This window comes from Drosophila suzukii, chromosome 3 (assembly GCF_043229965.1).
Source record: "Drosophila suzukii chromosome 3, CBGP_Dsuzu_IsoJpt1.0, whole genome shotgun sequence".
NCBI lineage: Eukaryota > Metazoa > Arthropoda > Insecta > Diptera > Drosophilidae > Drosophila > Drosophila suzukii.
This window is the reverse complement of record NC_092082.1, coordinates 67,316,090-67,333,625: the sequence shown is the minus strand read 5'-3', so window position 1 is coordinate 67,333,625 and position 17,536 is coordinate 67,316,090. Positions and strand designations below refer to the sequence as shown.

Here is a 17,536-nt window from a genome sequence, read left to right as displayed (position 1 = left end):
ATAAAGAGATTTAAAGGTGTTCTTAAAAGAGTTATTATAAAAAAAGCGTTTTGGTGCATACACAATAACTTATTTCTTATTGTTCTTTAATAACAGTTTTTTTTATCCCATAAAATTATTTTTGAAATCTTCCCAATTTACATTATTGAAAATATTCAAAATTTAGCGGCCTGGGATCTCTGCGCATGTCAGAGATTGGTATACCTCATATGTACATTCACTATTTTTATTTCACTGGATACAGCAAGTGCGAAAACGGTTTTTTGAGAGTAATACACTCAGAATATCCCGATATAATGATGAACACCTTTGAGAACACCTTTATCCGGGGACCCTCGCCGTCCTATTCCGACGATGCCAACTCGGAGAACGCGCTGTCCGTTACTCTTCCCATCGGGGCAACAATTCCGGATTTGGATTTCTGTCGCGACGACTCCAAGACGGATACGGGCGACTACTTCGACGAGAAATACAACAGCGACAGCTGCTCTCGCCTGCATCCCGGCCACCAGGGGCGCAACACCTTCGCCTTCTGGACCATCGTGGTTCTCCTCTTGGTCCTGACCGTGGGCAATTTGATCCTGACCCTCACTATTGTGGGTGTTCTTCGCCTGGGAAAAGGCGTCCAGGGAATGGAGGTGATTCCCGAGGTCGATGTGGTCAAGTTCTACGGCTCCACGGACTTGGAGCGGGTGCAGACCAACTCGATCGGCCAGATCCACGGCTTCTCAGACGTCCCGGTGACCATCAGCAGTGATGCCGGCGAGGGGGAAGGCGGCGTCAACGTGCGGGTGTTTCGAAATGGCAATGGAGCCACGAACGAACGCGATAGGATTGTCTTGAACAGAGAGGGCATCCTTGTCCAGGCCACAAATCTGTTTGAGGTCAAGGACCCGATCGATAAACAACCCATTTTCACCACCCACCGTCCGCAGTATAACATTCCGGGCGGAGTAGAAGCGTTGCAGGCCAAGGTTTTGAGTGCCAGCGGCATCGCAAGTCCCATTGACGAGTCCCTCGTCCTGGAGAGCGACGGACGCATGGCCATAAGGGGCTCCGAGGGCGTCTACTTCGACGGGGCCAGCGTTGATTTCCAGGCCGAGCACCACGTCTTGATAAACTCCACACAGGGCGCCACCATCTTGGAGGCCGGCACGGGCATCTTCCTGGACATGGAGCGCATCCCCATCGTCAGCTCCGAGCTGGGACTTCGCACGGGCAGTGTCCAGTACAAGATCTGTGTGTGCATGCCGCATGGAACACTCTTCCGGATCGCCATTCCCAGGGTGCACAACGGTCCCAAGATTACGTGCGCCCACTTCAGCGGCAAAGACGATCCCTGCGAGGTCAACTAAGGCGTCCTGCCAGAAATAAAGAGAATCGGTCCGAGTATCGTATCCCTAAAACAAATGTTACGTAGCATTTTTTATTTTCCAGGAAATGTACAGGATTTGATAGAGGATGAAATGAAAACCGATTCTTAACTTGCATTGCAATGCGAATGATGATCCTGTTAATGTGCGAATTGGCGTGGGGTGGGGTTTTGAAAACTAAATGGTTCCAATTGGCCAGATATAATACAGAGATGGTATAGAGCTCGCTGGATGAGAATGTACACAATGAGAGGCGAGGACAATTTCAAAGCAAGTGTCGTGAATTTCATTCAGAAACTAATAACGATTAGAGGATTAGCGCGCGGGTTAGCCTTCTTCCAGGTGGAGCTTCTTAAACACCCGGAGGCGGCGGCGGTGGTGGTGGAAGTGGCGGTGGAGCAAGCTGGCGGGTCTTTGACGAGCTGGGTATCACGCCTGCCATATTGTCCGGCACCATGCTAAGAAGCTCAGCTTCACTTAGATGCGCCAAACGACCTTTGCTCTTCGGCTTTGCTGCTGCAAGGAATCGTTGATAATACTCGAAATTGAGTGGAAACCAGCCTACTCACTGAATGAACTGGTCGTGGTGATGGCGTCCTCAGGATTGTACTCCTCATTCCCCTCGCCAGCATTGGAGGGCAGGTCCGTCTTGTCCTTGATGCTGGCCAGGATCTTCGAGAGATTTGGTGGAATTGATATGCCGGCTAGTACATTCGATGAGGAAGCAGATGCCTGCAAGAAAACGAAAATCAATATGAGAGCCACGAAATACCAAACTGTCTAAATCCAGCACTTACGGAAGGCTCCACTTTAAGCAGGCCGGCTATTTCCATCTGTTGCGCGGCTATTTGTTTGTTGATTTCATTCACACGCCACTCGAGATCGCTTGGAGCAGTCGGCACCAATTCGTCGTCGGAGCCGCCAGGCGAGTAGGGTTCATCGGCATCGTTAATCACCGGTGGCGGGGGCACCGTTTTAGGTACAGCTGAAAGAGGCAGCCATTAAGATAAGCCCTTCAAATGCCTTCTAGCTTATACTTACTCTTTTGCAGCTTTGCTATTGGCGCCTTGATAATGGCATCGATATCGAACTCATCATCCTTGGAGCTGGTCGAGTGGGTGCTTGCCTTGCGTTTGGGGCTGTTTTGGGCCGTGAACGTGCTGCGAGATTTCTGCGAGGAAGATAGTAATTTAAATCAAGTTGGTTAAGCTTGCAGTTAAAAATGGCTTACCCTTGCCACCTTGCTGCTTGCAACGGGAACCGGGGAAGGCACTGATGGTGTCGGCGGAACTTCTGCAGGTCGCTTGCTCAGACAGCGTACGATGATGCCAAGGAGTGTATTCGGTCTTTGGGCGTCCTCGTAGAAGGGAACCGACTCCGAGGTCTGCAGCGCTGGCGGCAAATCATCGCCGGTGCCCAGCGGGAATATGTAAAAGTCCCGAATCTGATCCGAATCCACTCCCAAGACGCCCAGCCGCTGGCGCGAGTCAAGGTACTCGAAGAAGAGATCGAACTTGCGCGTCTCGCTGGGCGATGCAGGGAATATATTCACAATGACAACTTCCTTGGTGGGACTCTTTTTCAGCTTCTTTATGTACTCCCAAACATTTACGCGGGTGATGCGGCCGATAACGTCCATCTGGCTGGGCATTAGGTTACCTAGTTGGTGGCAGTTACCCTGCACCGGGTACATTACCATCTCAAAGTCGGCCAGATCGATCATCTTTAGCGTGCCGGACCACAGTGAACTCATGGTCAGGCCTTGCACGTAGCGGGAGTAGTTATCCGTTGGCTCTGTAGCCTTTGTAGAACTGGGAAGCGTTGGAAGCGGCTTGGGTGACGGTTTCGGTTTCCCTAGATTCGCCGCCTGCTCAACTGTTTTCTCAGATTCCAAAATTTGATCGATCAGGTTGTAGGCACTCGGCTCTGTTTTCTTTTCCAGCACCTTCTTGGGCGCCGGCGATTGATTGTTTTCCTCTCGCTTCTTAAGCAAGGGCGAGGGAACAATCTCGTCTCTTTCCCGGCTCTGTTTCTCGCGGGATCGATGCTCTCGTTCTCCTCCACCTGACTCTCCATCGTTGTGGTGCCTGCGATGGCGCTTCTCGACGTTTCGACCCCGACTATTGGAACGACTGCGACTCCGTTTTCGGTGATGGTGCTTGTGGCTCTTGTGGCGCTTCTCCTTGGATGACCCCGACTTCTCCCTGGAGGTGGAACGTTCCAGTATGGAAGTATCCGGTTCACTTACCAGCGACGTCTGCTTTGTGTCAACCGTTGATGACTCGTTGAGGTCCTCTTCGGGCAGCGCAACATCCACCTTTGTGGCTATCACCTCCTCCCCCTTGTGGGTTTTCACGACATAATTTTGGGCACATGACAGCATGTCCAGCTCGGATTTCTTGATCATGTCCAGCTGGTGGCGATTCTCCTCCTCTCGCCACTTAGCCAACTCTTGGCTGGCCAACTGCTCAGGCGTCATTCTCACCAGCTGCTTGGGCTCCACTTGCTTGGCACATATCTTCTCGAACAGGGTCCGGTTCTTGCGATCCTTGATGTTAAACATAAGCGACCGGTACTTGGCCTTGTACTTGGCTCCCACGTCTCGTCCAAACGAGTTGAACATTTCCAATTCCACGCTCTTGACGAACTGATCCACTTCGAGCGCTGTCAGCCACTGGGCTGCTGTCTGGCTTGTGGTCTGCTCCGCAGCTTGGGCCTCCTTGATTCGCGCTAGCAGTTGCTCCCTCAGGGATCGCCGAATGCCGATTCGAACTGGCTCGGGTTTGCCTGTGCTTCGACTAGGAGTGGCCACCTGCGCTGGAGGCGAGGGCTTCTCTTTCTCCTTGTCCTTTTTGGGTAAGGGACGCATGGAAGAGATTCCCAGTGGGCTGACCTGAACTGCGACTGGTTGGGTTATCTTGGTCGCAGCTTCAAGTGGCTTTTTTGGGACAGTCAGTGCGACAGATTCAGCGGAGGTGGATAATTCAGGTGCTCGCTTCAACGGCCGCCTCTGTCAATACAAACAATGCCTTACTTTGCTTATACAGTTAAACCAGACTCACCTCTGTGTCGATTGACTGAAGTGTTCCCGAGGGCAGCACCTCGAAGGTGGGATTCTCCTGAAGCCATTTCCGGAACTGGTGAGCGGCTGGTGCCAAGTGCCCGGTAATTACTCGACCAGTTCTACGCTCAAACACATTTATCTAAAAGGAGTGTGTTCTTGTACAATTCAAGTTGCCGACATGGTGGTTAGTTTCTTACCCGTTCCACTTTCGACACAGAGTCCGCCTGTCTCAGCACGTCCTCGAACAAATCCTTTTTCTTGTTCTTCTTCGCCTCCAGGGAGTTGTTCAATGGCGATTGGACGCTGGCATTGTGTGGCACCGGACTATCTGGACCCTTGTTCGCGGTGAGCAAGTGAAGGGTGTTTTGGGCATACTTCCGTATGCACTCTTCCCCACAATAAACAGAATTGGAGTTCGCCGGCCGCTTGCAGACCACACAAATCGATTCCGATATGCGATTAGATGGGGATGGTCCCAACTTAATGAAGTTTAACTGCTGCTGCTGGTGTGGGATTGAAGCGGTTGGGAATTTCTTGGCCGGCTTTATCGTGGGGATACGCATGGGTGTGCTGGCTACGGTAAAACCCACAGGCAGTGTTCTTCTGGGCGTTGAAGGGGTCGTAACTTGAACAATCTCCGCTGACGAGGGGAGTACTTTGGTTTCATTTGGTTTTTCCTCAGCTTGTGCGGATGTTTTGATGACCAACATGTCCGTTATCCGTGGTTGGTTCTGGAAAGTTAAATGATCAGTTAATGTAAACAAGCTCCAAGAAATCTAATAACTTTACCTTCTCCTCCTGCTTTTTAACACATTTTGGGCACTTCCAATCGACGCCCTTCTGTTCCATGTCCGTGCCCATTGCCTTGGTCACCCCCACGCAAGTACCGTGGAACCAATCCTCACACAAGTCGCAGCAGATCATGAAACGATTATTGTGCGGCTGACGACAAATACACCAGAGCCTAGAATGAGAGGATAAATGGTTATTAAAATTGCAACTCAAAATAATCAAAGAAAGCTTACTTGTTGGGGTCGTCGTCATCCTCCTGAGATTCTGAAGCCTCGGGATCATTGCTCTGACTCGTGTTAAGCTTCTTCGATCGCCTAGGCACCGTTGAGCGCCTGGCCAGCGAAGGCTCTCTGGGATTGGGTCGTTTTGGCCCAACTCCCGATTGGCTGTCATTGCTCAGGCTACTAGTGTTGGCCAGCTGAGAAATGCTTGAATCCAGAGATGTTTCACCAAAGGACATGTTGCTCAGATCCCCAGAACTAGTCGACGCTACTCCCGAGCCTGGAGCCTGTGCCCGCCGCTTGGCACGCGTGGTGGGCGCTTCCATGGGAGGCAAGTAAATGACCCGACCGTTGCCACGCACAACCTTTGCTGAGGTAGGCATAGGGGTTACCACGCTCCTCGAGGGTGTACTGCAGGCAATGGGCATCGAGGATTGAATGGGCTCTGCAAGAACTGCATGAGAGGGCAGGTTCGCTTGTGTCTGAAAGAATATTTATAAAGTTAATCTATAAAATCAAATATAGGAACCTATACTCCTACCTGAGCAGTAGGTGCTTGTGATAAGATTACGGGCGTAGGCAACGAAACAATGTCATCCAGAGTTCCTGGCTCTGTGCTGGCCAGCACTTGCTTCACCACCTCGGCCTCAAACTGTTTGTCCTCCTCGATGAGGCCGACCACGTGCTGGAGGAAATCTGCCGTAATCTCATCTTCGTCAGCGGTCGCCATGATGTCAATGGGATCTACTCCAGCTGGATTTTGTACACCCTGCACCTCGGAAGCTGCAACAAAGTTTTGCGTAGGCAAGGACCCTGGTGCGGGAACCAGATCCGCCGCTGTGCTCTCCAGCATTTTAACAAGTTTTGGTATATCCTCGTCGGCGTTTACTGGCGGTTGTTCCACGAGCGTGGACTTCAGCAGTTCATCCTGCACAATCGAGTTGATTAGATCAAGCTGCTTGTCATTCTCCGCCGCCAACTCGGAGGAACTCTGGTGGGTCTCGATCACAATTTGGGCTGGCAACTTATGCGACTGCGCCGTATCCACACCGATGGGCATGAACCCCTTGGACGGGGTAGGAGCTTGGGCAGGAACGGGGACCACAATGGGCGGCAGCTGCTGGCTGTAGCTCGATCTCGGGGTACTGGGCGACATGACTGCCCGGTGTCGGAGGGGATCAGGCGAAGATTTAATGGTCGCATTGTTGTTCTCGCCCAGGAGGCTGTTGAGATTGGTGAACACGCCCTTGGGACTGGCCATGTTCTTGTTAATGATAATCTCCTTGACTTCCTGCGGCGAGTTTACGATCCTTCCCAAGTGCACGGCAGGCGTACGGCGTACATTGGAATTTGGCGGTGCCGTTGGCAGTGCTGGTTTCTTGACTTGCAGCGTCTGATGTGTGGGTCGGATCTTAAGGAACGAGGTGCTGGGGAGACCTCTGCCGAGGGCAAACACTGTGGGCGTCGCCTTCGCAGGCAACTGAATGATTTGGCCGATCTGAGGAGCCTTCTGTTCTACGACTTCCTTGCGTTTCTTTAGCTCGGGGAAGTGTTGCGGTGCGCTTGGAGGTGGGGGCAAAAGCTTTACTTGTTTCGTTTGAGCTTGCCTCGTCACCTTTCTCACACGCCTCCTTTTGTTCGAGTTCCGGCCGCCGCTGCGCCTCATATCGAAGTCCATGTCGCTGTCCCTGTCGTTGTCGGAATCCTGGAAGTCCTCGCTCTCCTCGCTCATTTCCTCCGTATCATAGGACTTGTCGGCGTTCTCCTCGTCAGCGGGGTCCGAGCTTTGGGCATCGTCGTCGTCTTCGATGTAGTCCTGCACAGGAGCAATCACCTTGACGGGAGCGCGCGTCGGCCTTGGCCTGACATTTACCACGCTGCTCGCGATAATCTCCGGCTTTTGCCTTGGCAGTGGCGGCTGTATGGGTTTGCGGATTACCTGCACCTTGGATGGCAGCTGCGCCGGCTGCTGAACTTGGTGGGGCTTAACGGATACTCTCTGGACCTTTACTTGCAGCGGACTGAAGGGAATGGCCTGGACCCGCTTTTTGGCATTGATAAGCTTGACACTTCCCGGAGCCTGCATAATGATCTTGCGGCTCTGGGCCTGCATTTCCATGGCCATCTTCTCGGCCCGCTTGTGATTCTTAAGCTGCTCCGGCGATGTAAAGGGTGTGTAGTTGTGGTCGTTACGGATAACTTCCAGCAGAGCGTCTGTCTCCGGAGTCCTCTTGTAGATAGAAACACCGGCGAGCTCTGTAAATAGAATACAAATAGGTATAAGACTGGAGGGGAATTACTTTTGTTGTGGTCTGAATAATGTGGAGAATATATCCTCTATCATTTTGATCACATAAGTGTATGTTATTTACTCAGTGCATTTTTCACAACCATATCAGCCGTGTTGTCCGCATAGAACTGCTCCACCCGCAGGCCCACGATTTGGGGTCGCTCCTTGGGTCTGCGTCGTTTCCGCTTCTTGATGGTCTTGGGCTTGCGACCAGCACGCCGGCGTGTGCGAGGGGCATCGGTATCCGTCTCCGTGGAGTCACCATTGTTCTCCTCGCCGGTGTTTTGGTTGTCTTCGTCCTGGGCGTCAACATCGCTGGAATCGTCGCCGCCGCTTTGGCTGCCGTTGTCGCTGTCCAGCTCCGAGTCGGTGGCCGCGTCCATGAAGCTGGCCAGCTCCTCCAGCCGTTCGGCTTCCTCCTGGTCCACCATACTGGGCGTGGGGGAGGTGAGACGCACCACGCTAATGGTAGAAATCGATTTTTCCTCTGCAGGAAAAGAGTGTCAGTTAGGGACCAATGAAATCTTGCAGGCAGGAGACTCACCCATGATGTTCCCGATGGCGCGTTCGTCGAAGGAGACTCCATTCTTGCTGTAGACCACCACCAGATTGGAGTCGCCATCGGCTGCTGCCGGCCGGGCGCTGGGCGCCTCCGTAAACACCGAACTGGACATGGCGCCAACTGCTCCTGATCTTGGCTAGCGGCGCATTGGAATCGGCGGGCCACACAGCGAGCACTTTATCGACTCAGAACAGAACGACTCATTTGTTGTTGCATCCGCCGCGTTGTGACGCCGACATTGGGTATCGGGATGGAAACGGGTCACTGGTACTCGCTGGCCGTACGTAATACTGGTTTTATTCCACAATCTGCTGCCACAAGTCGGCTGTTCGTTTGTTTGTAGTTTGGACGCAGAATCCGCTTCTTTCTCGCTTTAAAATGCAAATTCTTCTCAATTATGAAAATAAAATTTGCAATAAAAGCCAGCTCGAGTGTGACCAGACTTGGGAATGCTGCCGATGTCGTAAGTTATCGAAGTTCTCGAGCATCGTTCCTCAGAACTAGTTCTCGCGATATCTAGTTCCCTGTTTATTAGGGGAGTCCCATATATTTACATACCTTATTAAATGTTTTTATACTTATTGAATTGTTTTAATTCGTTCTCTAAAAATGGTTTATTTTTTGAATAATTTTCTGCATATTGCTATTTGAATCTAATAAGTTACAATTTATAAATGACATTAAAACAAGTTAATTAAAAAATTTTATTTATGAATTAAAGTTACTTTTAACTCACGGCACAAAATTATTTTTTTAAAAATTGAAGCCAAATGGACAACCTTCAATACATTTTCATTTGTCCTATTTAGCAAATAAAAAAGTTAAACCTTAATTCACGATCGCCAAAAAATTTTTTTAAATTGGTTTGTTTTGGCGTTCGTCCATCGGTCATACTGTTGCAAGAAACAACAACAAAAAACACTGATAAAACACACATAATTTACTGCCTTTGTTAGCCCCTGCTATCAGCTAATCTTACTGGGTTGAGCACTCGTATTGTTGTCCAGTGCGCCAGTTAAACTTTGTCCTCACCCGCAACACCATGGCAGCCTACCAGATGGGATCGGGCCACGCAGTGCCCATGACTCTCTTTAGGGACAACAGGGATCGCGCCGTGAAGGCCATTTTCAAGGAGCTCCTGCCGGGCCTGAAGTTCGATGCGGGCAACCTGCTGGTGCTCCTCGAGGGCGGCAAGGACAAGAGCCTGTACAACACCGACGTGGACTACGTGTTTCGGCAGGAGTCCTACTTCCAGTACTTGTTCGGGGTCAAGGAGCCAGGCTGCTATGGCGTCCTCACCATCGATGTGAAGACGGGCGGCCATAAGAGCGTTTTGTTTGTGCCCCGCTTTCCCGATGAGTACGGCACCTGGATGGGCGAACTGCTGGGCCTGCAGGAGTTCAAGGACATGTACGAGGTGGACAAGGTCTGCTACGCCGACGAACTGAACACCTATCTGGAGGGGGCGTCGCCCAAGCTGATACTCACGCTGAGCGGCACCAACAGCGATAGCGGGCTCACCCTTCAGCCGCCGGAGTTTGAGGGCAAGGAAAAGTACGTGACCGACTGCGATCTGCTCTATCCCATCCTCTCCGAGTGCCGGGTGATCAAGTCACCCGAGGAGATCGAGGTGCTGCGGTATGTCGCCAAAGTTTCCTCGGACGCCCACATCAGGGTGATGAAGTTCATGCGCCCCGGTCGCATGGAGTTCGAGGGCGAGTCCCTGTTCCTGCATCACGCCTACTCCGTGGGCGGCTGCCGGCACGCCTCGTACACCTGTATCTGCGGCAGTGGGACGAATTCCTCGATTTTGCACTATGGTCACGCGGGAGCACCTAACAGCCGACCCGTCCAGGACGGCGATCTCTGCCTGTTCGACATGGGAGCCAACTATTGTGGCTATGCCGCAGACATCACCTGCACTTTCCCGGCCAACGGCAAGTTCACCGAGGACCAGAAGTTCATATACAACGCTGTGCTGGATGCCCGCAATGCTGTCACGGAGGCGGCCAGAGATGGAGTCTCTTGGGTAGATATGCACAGGTTGGCGGGCAAGGTGATGCTGCAGCGCCTCAAGGAAGGCGGCATGCTGAAGGGCGATGTGGAGGAGATGCTCGAGGCAGGTCTTTCCGGAGTGTTCCAGCCGCACGGTCTGGGCCATTTGATCGGTCTGGATGTGCACGATGTGGGCGGATATCTGCCCGCAGAGCCCAAGCGCCCCAGTGAACCGTGGCTGAGCAAGTTGCGCTTTGCCCGCGTCCTTAGGGCCGGCATGTATGTGACCATCGAGCCGGGCTGCTACTTTATCAATTGGCTGATGGACAAGGCCTTGGCCGATCCAAACATTGTCAAGTACATCAACGTGGAGGTGTTCAACCGCTTCCGTGGATTTGGAGGCGTGCGTATCGAGGACGATGTGCTGATCACTAAAACTGGCGTCGAGAACTTTGCAATCGTGCCGAGGACAGTTGAGGAAATCGAGGCAACCATGAGCTCGTCATAAATAAAATTTACACGCTTACAACTTGGGAAAAAGTATCGTACACTTATGCATATGTTATATACTGGTATCATAATCAAATTATGGAATATACAATAAATAAATATAAAGATGTCTAATCAATCCAATTGGCTTCTAAAATTATATGTGGTTTAACTATTGATTACCTTTGAAAGACTTGAATAGGGTATCTCATTTCACATCGTATGTATTTATATATATTTTATTATTTCACCAAAGAAAATGCTGCAATGACTATCTGAGAGAGGGTAGCGATAATACTGACCATCTGCTGATACACAACTTGATTAACTTCGATTCACATCAAGAGCTGATATCAACTTACGCGTTTATTATTGGTCGACAGTGCTAACAGAGTAAACGAGACGGCGGCCTGGCTAAAAGCGTGAGAGAGTCAAGACTCCAAGCAGTATCTATTTCTATTTACAAGCCGGAAGCGGCATGGAGTGCCTTGAGTTGATCTCTGCCCGATCCGGGCTACATATACTTTTTGGCGTGTCCGTTTCGTTGCTGCTGTTTTAAGTGGCTGTGGGTGTTGCCATTCTGTTTTGGAGGTGCCGGCGCATCGCTGTCGCCGCTGGACTCCTGGACCGCCTCGATGACTTCGACGGCGCTGCGACGGGGGAACCACCCACGTATGTGACCTTTGCGCTGGCGCTTTTTGTCGCCAGCCAGCTCCTTTTCGGAGGGTACTCGCTCGCCGAACAGCCAGTGGTTGCGGAAGCGGGTGACCTTAATCAAGTCGTCGGGTCGCAGGCTGATGCGTGGCTCGTCGGAACAGGGAGCGGCCACACAGACCCGCCATCCCTGCGAGAATATGGGCAGCCAGCGCCCAGTGACGGGTCTGGTGCATCTGAACGTGCGGGTTCGAGCTCGTTTCTCCTCCTTCTGCGCCAGTTGTTCTCTCTGGAAACATGGCGGGTAAGTCTACGGTTTTTAAAACACTTTGTTCACCTGCTCACCGTCAATGTATACTGATCACAGCCCTCCACAACAGGCCATTCGATGCCATCGCCTCGCTTTTGGCACTCATCGTTGAACACCAGTCGCAAATTTTGGCGCCAGCCCAGATCGTAGGGATAGAGAAACTCGTCGTCGCTGTCGGCATTCCTATATCTGCGGTATACGGCCTTCTCCACTATCCAAATCTCTATGCCTGTCTGGTTGGTGACGATCGTCTTCAGCTGGATGAACAGCAGCATGCTCAGGCCAATGACTACTCCGATGGCCAGACCCATGCCTAGGATGCACATGATGATGCTGGCCAGCGTGAACTGGACGCTGGCCAGGTGTGCCAGTCCGTGGGTGAGATAGTAGTAGCGGTATATGCCGCGCCAGAAGGTGCAGCAAAGGACCACGGTGCCCTGCATGCTGCCCAGGATGGAGAAGAGCAGGAAGTAAGTGAAGTAGGCATGGTTGGCCCAGCCAACACAGTGATTAATCCACGGGCAGTGGTGGTCCATCTTCTTTACGCAGCGGTCACCTGATTGTGGAAAATATACAGTGGATCAGTACTACACATTACGTTAATTTTGCCTTTCGCTATAGCTTCAAAAAATCATATATAATTTCTAAAATTTATGTACATAAATATGAAACGTAATTTAAACTGCCACAAATATTGGTTACGGTTTGTAAAGATTTAAGGTCACTTACCTCAAATATTTTAAACTATAACCTAGATGTGTGACGATAATTTTAAAAGGTTTTGATTTTAAAGGGTACAGCTAATTTAACCATTCACAATTAAAAACCATTAACTATTAAATTGGTTGATCAACGTCTAAAATAAAATGTACTCAAAGGTTATAAGTGAGAACTGAATAAATAAAAAATATATTTTAGCACCACATTATTCTCCTTAGTTATAAGGTAGTGGTTTTAAAGTTCAAAGTGAGAACTTAATAAATAAAAAATATATTTTAGCACCACATTATTCTCCTTAGTTATAAGGCAGTGGTTTTAAAGTTCAAAGCTATTGTGGCAATTGTATATTATTAAGCATTCTCTTATTATTATAAGCTTCGTAAATTATTTTTAATTCTCATGCAAATTTTTATTTAATGGCAATTTTCGACTTACACTTGCGACAGTGATGGGAGCGTGGGGCCTTGTACCCCTCACACTTTTTGCAGTACTGCAGGAACTCGGCGTCCTTGGGATCCTGCCAAAATTTAAATTCATTAAAATACAGAGAACGAGCATATTATTCGTGATTTATGCGCGTTTCCCGAAACCGCCAGGTTCAACAAAACCTAACGACGCACAGCTCATTAAGTGACCACCTGCCATTGCCCACAGACCTCCTCCCAACTAGCCCGACTAATCCGCCCCTCTTGCGTCTGGACCTGCCTACAAAACATTTATGCAAATTCGGGTAATTGCATTACGGACTTTTGGGCCCCGTAGAATGCGTTCGCGTGCAGGGTCCGCCCGGAGGTAATATGAGGAGTCGCCGCTAATAAATTATATTTGGGTCGCGCCACGTCCGGACAAAATGAATGGGAGTCGAAAAACGTTACAGCCGACGGCGGCCCTTGCACGACATCTCTGGATTCTCCGGTGGGCCCGGATTCTTTAAAATAAATTGCAGCGTTTAATTGGCGCGGATTATGCGATAAGCAGTCACACACGCCAAAGGGCTGGCTTGGCCCATTTGTCTGGCCAGAAACTCGGACAAGGAAACCCCGCAGGGACCGATACCCAAAGCCCTCAGCACCTACTCGTCGTACACTAAACAATTGCTTCCGCTTTGGAATGACGATGCACAAAGGGATTGCGAAAACACCCCCTTGGACAAAGTGCTTTGGCAGTTCGTGACGGGTCAACCGTTTTTCGGGCCAATGGAAGGCATTATCAATGGTAACAGGTGTCTCCAACAAGGTGGAGGCGGTTGACAAGTTATCGTGTCACAACAAATGCTTCTCCCCACACCGTTTCCATTTTCCTGGGCATTCGTTCTCCAGTTACCTTGGGCTGCCACCGTTTTGGCATCAGTCCGGGACCTGTCAACGTGGCCATGACGTAATTGAATGTGGCCAGCGTGGAGAGGAGCAGGAACAGGGCCTGGTGGGCGAATCCAGCGAATGATTCATTCGGCGGCCACCACATCGAGTTCATGTAGAGCGTCGTCAGCGTTATGCACTTGATGATGCCTGAAAGCGAAGAGGTAGATAAACATTAGTGATTCATGTCCGAAATATTGATATACATAGTTGGAGGGACCTAGCCCTGTTTTTTGCTTGGATGGGGGTGTTTTTGGTGGACATGCTTCGGTTGGCAATTGCGTGCGTAGGAAATAAGGCCCATTTATTTAGTTTATAGTCGTTTTCAAGTTGATTAGCCGGCACCACGGTCCAGTAATGAGTAATTTCAGCCCTTCGTTGGCTGATTCCGATTCCGAATCCTTTTTAGAAGCAGCAACAAGCGGTCGGCGTCTTATAAAGCCATTATGCCGGGAACAATTGTATATCAGTTCAATATCGTGGAGGTCTGACCCGTCGCCGGCCAAACGGCCAATTTGCACGCCATGTTTAGGGCTCCGTGAAATTCCAGATAGGCTCCAAGGACCAAAGTTACCCGGGCAATAAAAGCGCAAACGACATACAACTAAAACGCAATTAGCGCGGCACATTAAGCAAATTAAAAGTGCCTGGTGGGTTGACAACCGATGGAGCTCCGGGTGCTGTATGGTGTGGTGGCATGTGAAACACGATATGGCGCAGACATAAGGGGAGCGGGCGTGGTCGCTGCAGGAGCCGCCCCCGTAATTGGTCGCCCACATTGCGAGTAGTTCGTTCACTCCAAGTCCACTTTCACCCGTTTGCAAATTGGAGGCCCATCCCTTCCAGACTGATAGCAATTTGTGTGCCTCGAATAGAACCGCTGATTAGCCCGGTCACTACTTACTCAGGGCCGTAATTGGTCCCCAGTGCAGGAATCGTTGGAAGCCGGATATTTCAGCACTCATGATTTGTATATTTTCGCGTTGGCGTCCAAAATGGTAATGGCAAAAGGTAAACAACAAAGGTACCAGAAGCGATAGCGATGACCAAACCAATCGGTATCGGTGTGACCGTGCGCTGAATTCCCTTGAAAACCGCCAATGGAACTAGTTGAACCACTAAATTCGAAGATGGCGGAACCGAACCAGTTACGGTCAGGATTCAAAAGAAAAGTAGAGCTACTAATTCCGTCTAGAAAATTAGTGATTAAATTAGCAAGGAAAGTCATATTGCTCAGGAATTCATCTCAAGTTCTTAAAAAAAGCTTAAGTTTCATTGCCAGTTTTACTTAACCACTTCAAAACGTATAATAAATAAATATATAAATGAGAAATATACTAATTTTATCACAAATCAAATCACAAATGCTAACTACATGGATAGATTCCTCCCCAATACATGCCCATTATGCAGCAACTCGACAACAGACTTAAATCACATAATAGGCTGCCCCTCACTATCCCAACCCAGATGAGGTTCCCTTAACTTTGAAAACCCTCTTAACACCATTCAACACCCAACTAGCATAAACATAAACAAAGTCCACTCTTTCCTTCTAAAAACTAATTTATCCCATACAATTTAAGAAAGTTGTCACCCAGACGTGCCAAAAGCGTTAGTTGCTATCGCTCTAACTAAAAGTTAGCTCATAGTTTTATACTGTAAGTTAGCTTTACTCAAATAAATAAACAAAACACCCATTTTGTATTATTGAAATATTTTATACAATCCAAAAAAACGAGCACACCAATTTTAAATAAACGTAAATCATAATTACTTTTATTTGTACAATTTGTATTAAAAAAACCATTACAGACATTACTTGTTTGCCACAATCTCGAACTTAATGCCGTGCTCGTGCTTCTCCAGCTCGCTGATAAGATTGGTTTTCCGGAATGCTGCACCGGGTGGCAGGACTCCGCCAGTGCCGGGCATCTTGTCGCTTTCGGTAAGGATGGTCTTAGCCGTGGAGAGCAGCGCCACGCAGGTAGATCCATAGCCGGGATTGGGACCCGTAATTTGCACCGTCAAAGTCTTCGTTGGCGGAGAACTGTACTGGTCCGAGCTCTCGGACAGTTTTTCGGTCTTGGGCCAGCCGGTGGCCTTCATGGTCATTCTGAAGAAGGAGCGCTCCATTCTAGCCTCGCTGGGACCTTCCCGGGAGGCCATGCCGCCGGAGAAGACGCCGGGGTACTTGATCAGCAGCTGCCGGCCAAAGGAGAACTTGGCCAGAATTCCAATGATAGAGGCGAAGAGCACAACAACACTAGCAGCGAACCACGAGGGGTATGTCATGTAGGCCTGCATCTGGACGGGACGCTTCTTCTCCTGCTCGTAGAGGAATCGTTGCGAACGCATCACCACAGAGCGATCTGTTTCGGGGAACGGCAGGATAACCTTGTTGTCCACCTCGGCGGCACGGGAAAGCGGCGATCGTGCCTTCAAATCCGGCTGGAACTTGGGCAGACGCTCGGGAAACAGCTTCCGGCGAATGGCGACCGACTCGCTCCTGTTGGCGATGGCATGGATAGCGCTCTCCCAGGTGCCGGTGTTCAGGGCAGCACTGCCCGTTCCCTTGGTGCCTCCTTTGACGCCCATGTGGACAAAGTTCTCCACCGAGTTGACCACTCCGTCAAAGTTCTTCTCCACAAAGGTGACGCCCATGTCGGCGGGAATGGAGTCAAAGCCACAGGCGCTGATCACGTATACGCCACGCTCCTTGGCAAGATCGTGGTAGCGCAGCTGCATGGTCTCCATGTACTGGGGCTCTCCGCTGACATCCACATGGTGAGTGCCCGCCTCAATGCAGGCCTTCACGACCTTCTCGCCGAAGAATCGATACGGACCGGCCGTATTAATCACGATCCGGCAGCGTTTGGCCATCTCCAGCAGCGAAGCCTCGTTGTCCACATCCGCAATCACGATGGGGGTTTGTGTCAGGTCCGTCTTGGACTTCGCCCCCATCTCCTTCAGCACCGACTGTAGCTTCTCCTGGTTGCGACCGGCGATGCCCCATTGCAGGCCCTTAAGCACGCTCACCGCCTCGAAGACCGTGTATTTTCCGGTAAACCCGGAGGCACCGAAGATGATGGCATCTAGTTTCTTGGCCGCCATTCCAGAGTTCACAAAATATGCGCTAGTAATGATGTGATGACTAGGACCGTGCTATCAGCTCCAGACTCAGAGGTAATTCGGCTGCTCCGACCGACTGGCAAAATGTTAATAATGCTAATCGCACCGCGTAACAGTTGTATTTATTGCAGATAGTGTCGTGACTCCACAAAACTGTATCGCGATTGCAGATAGCAACAAGTGGTCCGTTTATACGCTTACCTTTATTGTGAACTTTGGATTCTGAAATAGCATTCATGTTCAGATTTTAAAATTCTCAGCAATCCAAAGTTGAAATAATATTCAATTATTCTAAAAAAAATTTCATCACTTTTTGGTTGTCTTAAAGATTTATATGAAAAAGTTCTCTGTTTTTTTATTTTGAGTTACTTAGTTCGCGAACTACATAACGTGGTATAAACGCAGCTAGCGATAGCAAACTTTTCTATCGATGACTTTTGTTAAGACCGATATTTGTTGGCGCTAAATTGGTCATTATACAAAATTTATAAGTGGTTATCCGATCCTCCAAAAACATTACAACCAATTAAGCTCACCAGATCGTTTTCCTTGACACCTACTGGATATGGACGTCTG

At 49.9% G+C, this 17,536-nt stretch overlaps 5 protein-coding genes across 7 annotated transcripts; 2 read left to right on the top strand and 3 right to left on the bottom strand.

Moving 5' to 3' along the window:
- Positions 1–218: 218 nt before the first annotated feature.
- On the top strand, positions 219–1,410 carry Scgbeta (sarcoglycan beta). Its single transcript, XM_017086289.4, has one exon. It carries the CDS (start codon positions 297–299, stop codon positions 1,353–1,355), a length of 1,059 nt encoding a protein of 352 aa, XP_016941778.1. The 5' UTR covers positions 219–296; the 3' UTR covers positions 1,356–1,410.
- Positions 1,391–8,755, bottom strand: pps (protein partner of snf). 2 transcript variants are annotated; one of them, XM_065866489.2, is made up of 12 exons: positions 8,285–8,755; positions 7,823–8,227; positions 5,992–7,706; positions 5,463–5,932; positions 5,227–5,401; positions 4,635–5,168; positions 4,436–4,576; positions 2,605–4,383; positions 2,415–2,544; positions 2,171–2,358; positions 1,943–2,105; positions 1,391–1,886 (listed from the first exon to the last, which is right to left on the bottom strand). In XM_065866489.2, the coding sequence occupies exons 1-12, from the start codon at positions 8,412–8,414 to the stop codon at positions 1,726–1,728; spliced, it is 5,991 nt and encodes a 1,996-aa protein (XP_065722561.2). In that variant the 5' UTR covers positions 8,415–8,755; the 3' UTR covers positions 1,391–1,725. The 2 variants fall into 2 exon arrangements, with proteins under 2 accessions (XP_065722561.2, XP_016941441.4); XM_017085952.4 differs by having other exon boundaries at positions 1,391–1,889; positions 8,285–8,754.
- A 439-nt stretch (positions 8,756–9,194) lies between these two features.
- On the top strand, positions 9,195–10,925 carry Dip-C (dipeptidase C). Its single transcript, XM_017085961.4, has one exon. The coding sequence runs from the start codon at positions 9,345–9,347 to the stop codon at positions 10,803–10,805; it is 1,461 nt and encodes a 486-aa protein (XP_016941450.4). The 5' UTR covers positions 9,195–9,344; the 3' UTR covers positions 10,806–10,925.
- A 79-nt stretch (positions 10,926–11,004) lies between these two features.
- On the bottom strand, positions 11,005–14,891 carry LOC108018405 (palmitoyltransferase ZDHHC6). 2 transcript variants are annotated; one of them, XR_010654426.2, is made up of 6 exons: positions 14,733–14,891; positions 13,794–13,978; positions 12,906–12,987; positions 11,786–12,306; positions 11,149–11,729; positions 11,005–11,091 (listed from the first exon to the last, which is right to left on the bottom strand). XR_010654426.2 is itself a non-coding variant. In XM_036816694.3 (5 exons), exons 1-5 carry the CDS (start codon positions 14,791–14,793, stop codon positions 11,301–11,303), a joined length of 1,278 nt encoding a protein of 425 aa, XP_036672589.3. In that variant the 5' UTR covers positions 14,794–14,891; the 3' UTR covers positions 11,005–11,300. The 2 variants fall into 2 exon arrangements, 1 of the variants encoding a protein (XP_036672589.3); XM_036816694.3 differs by having other exon boundaries at positions 11,005–11,729.
- A 685-nt stretch (positions 14,892–15,576) lies between these two features.
- LOC108018701 (saccharopine dehydrogenase-like oxidoreductase) lies at positions 15,577–17,119 on the bottom strand. The gene has a single exon (XM_036816693.3). The coding sequence runs from the start codon at positions 16,940–16,942 to the stop codon at positions 15,647–15,649; it is 1,296 nt and encodes a 431-aa protein (XP_036672588.2). The 5' UTR covers positions 16,943–17,119; the 3' UTR covers positions 15,577–15,646.
- Positions 17,120–17,536: the final 417 nt, after the last annotated feature.

What these genes read in the sequence shown, in the direction of transcription:
- Scgbeta (XM_017086289.4), top strand. Translation starts at nt 297, where the DNA reads ATGATGAACACCTTTGAGAACACCTTTATCCGGGGACCCTCGCCGTCC.
- Dip-C (XM_017085961.4), top strand. Translation starts at nt 9,345, where the DNA reads ATGGCAGCCTACCAGATGGGATCGGGCCACGCAGTGCCCATGACTCTC.
- pps (XM_017085952.4), bottom strand. Translation starts at nt 8,414, where the DNA reads ATGTCCAGTTCGGTGTTTACGGAGGCGCCCAGCGCCCGGCCGGCAGCA. An exon ending in CGCCATCGGGAACATCATGG is followed by an intron (nt 8,228 to 8,284) that starts GTGAGTCTCCTG and finishes CTTTTCCTGCAG; the next exon opens with AGGAAAAATCGATTTCTACC. An exon ending in CTGTGTCGAAAGTGGAACGG is followed by an intron (nt 4,577 to 4,634) that starts GTAAGAAACTAA and finishes CACTCCTTTTAG; the next exon opens with ATAAATGTGTTTGAGCGTAG.
- LOC108018405 (XM_036816694.3), bottom strand. Translation starts at nt 14,793, where the DNA reads ATGAGTGCTGAAATATCCGGCTTCCAACGATTCCTGCACTGGGGACCA. An exon ending in GGGACCAATTACGGCCCTGA is followed by an intron (nt 13,979 to 14,732) that starts GTAAGTAGTGAC and finishes CTTCGCTTTCAG; the next exon opens with GCATCATCAAGTGCATAACG. An exon ending in CAAAACGGTGGCAGCCCAAG is followed by an intron (nt 12,988 to 13,793) that starts GTAACTGGAGAA and finishes AAATTTTGGCAG; the next exon opens with GATCCCAAGGACGCCGAGTT.
- LOC108018701 (XM_036816693.3), bottom strand. Translation starts at nt 16,942, where the DNA reads ATGGCGGCCAAGAAACTAGATGCCATCATCTTCGGTGCCTCCGGGTTT.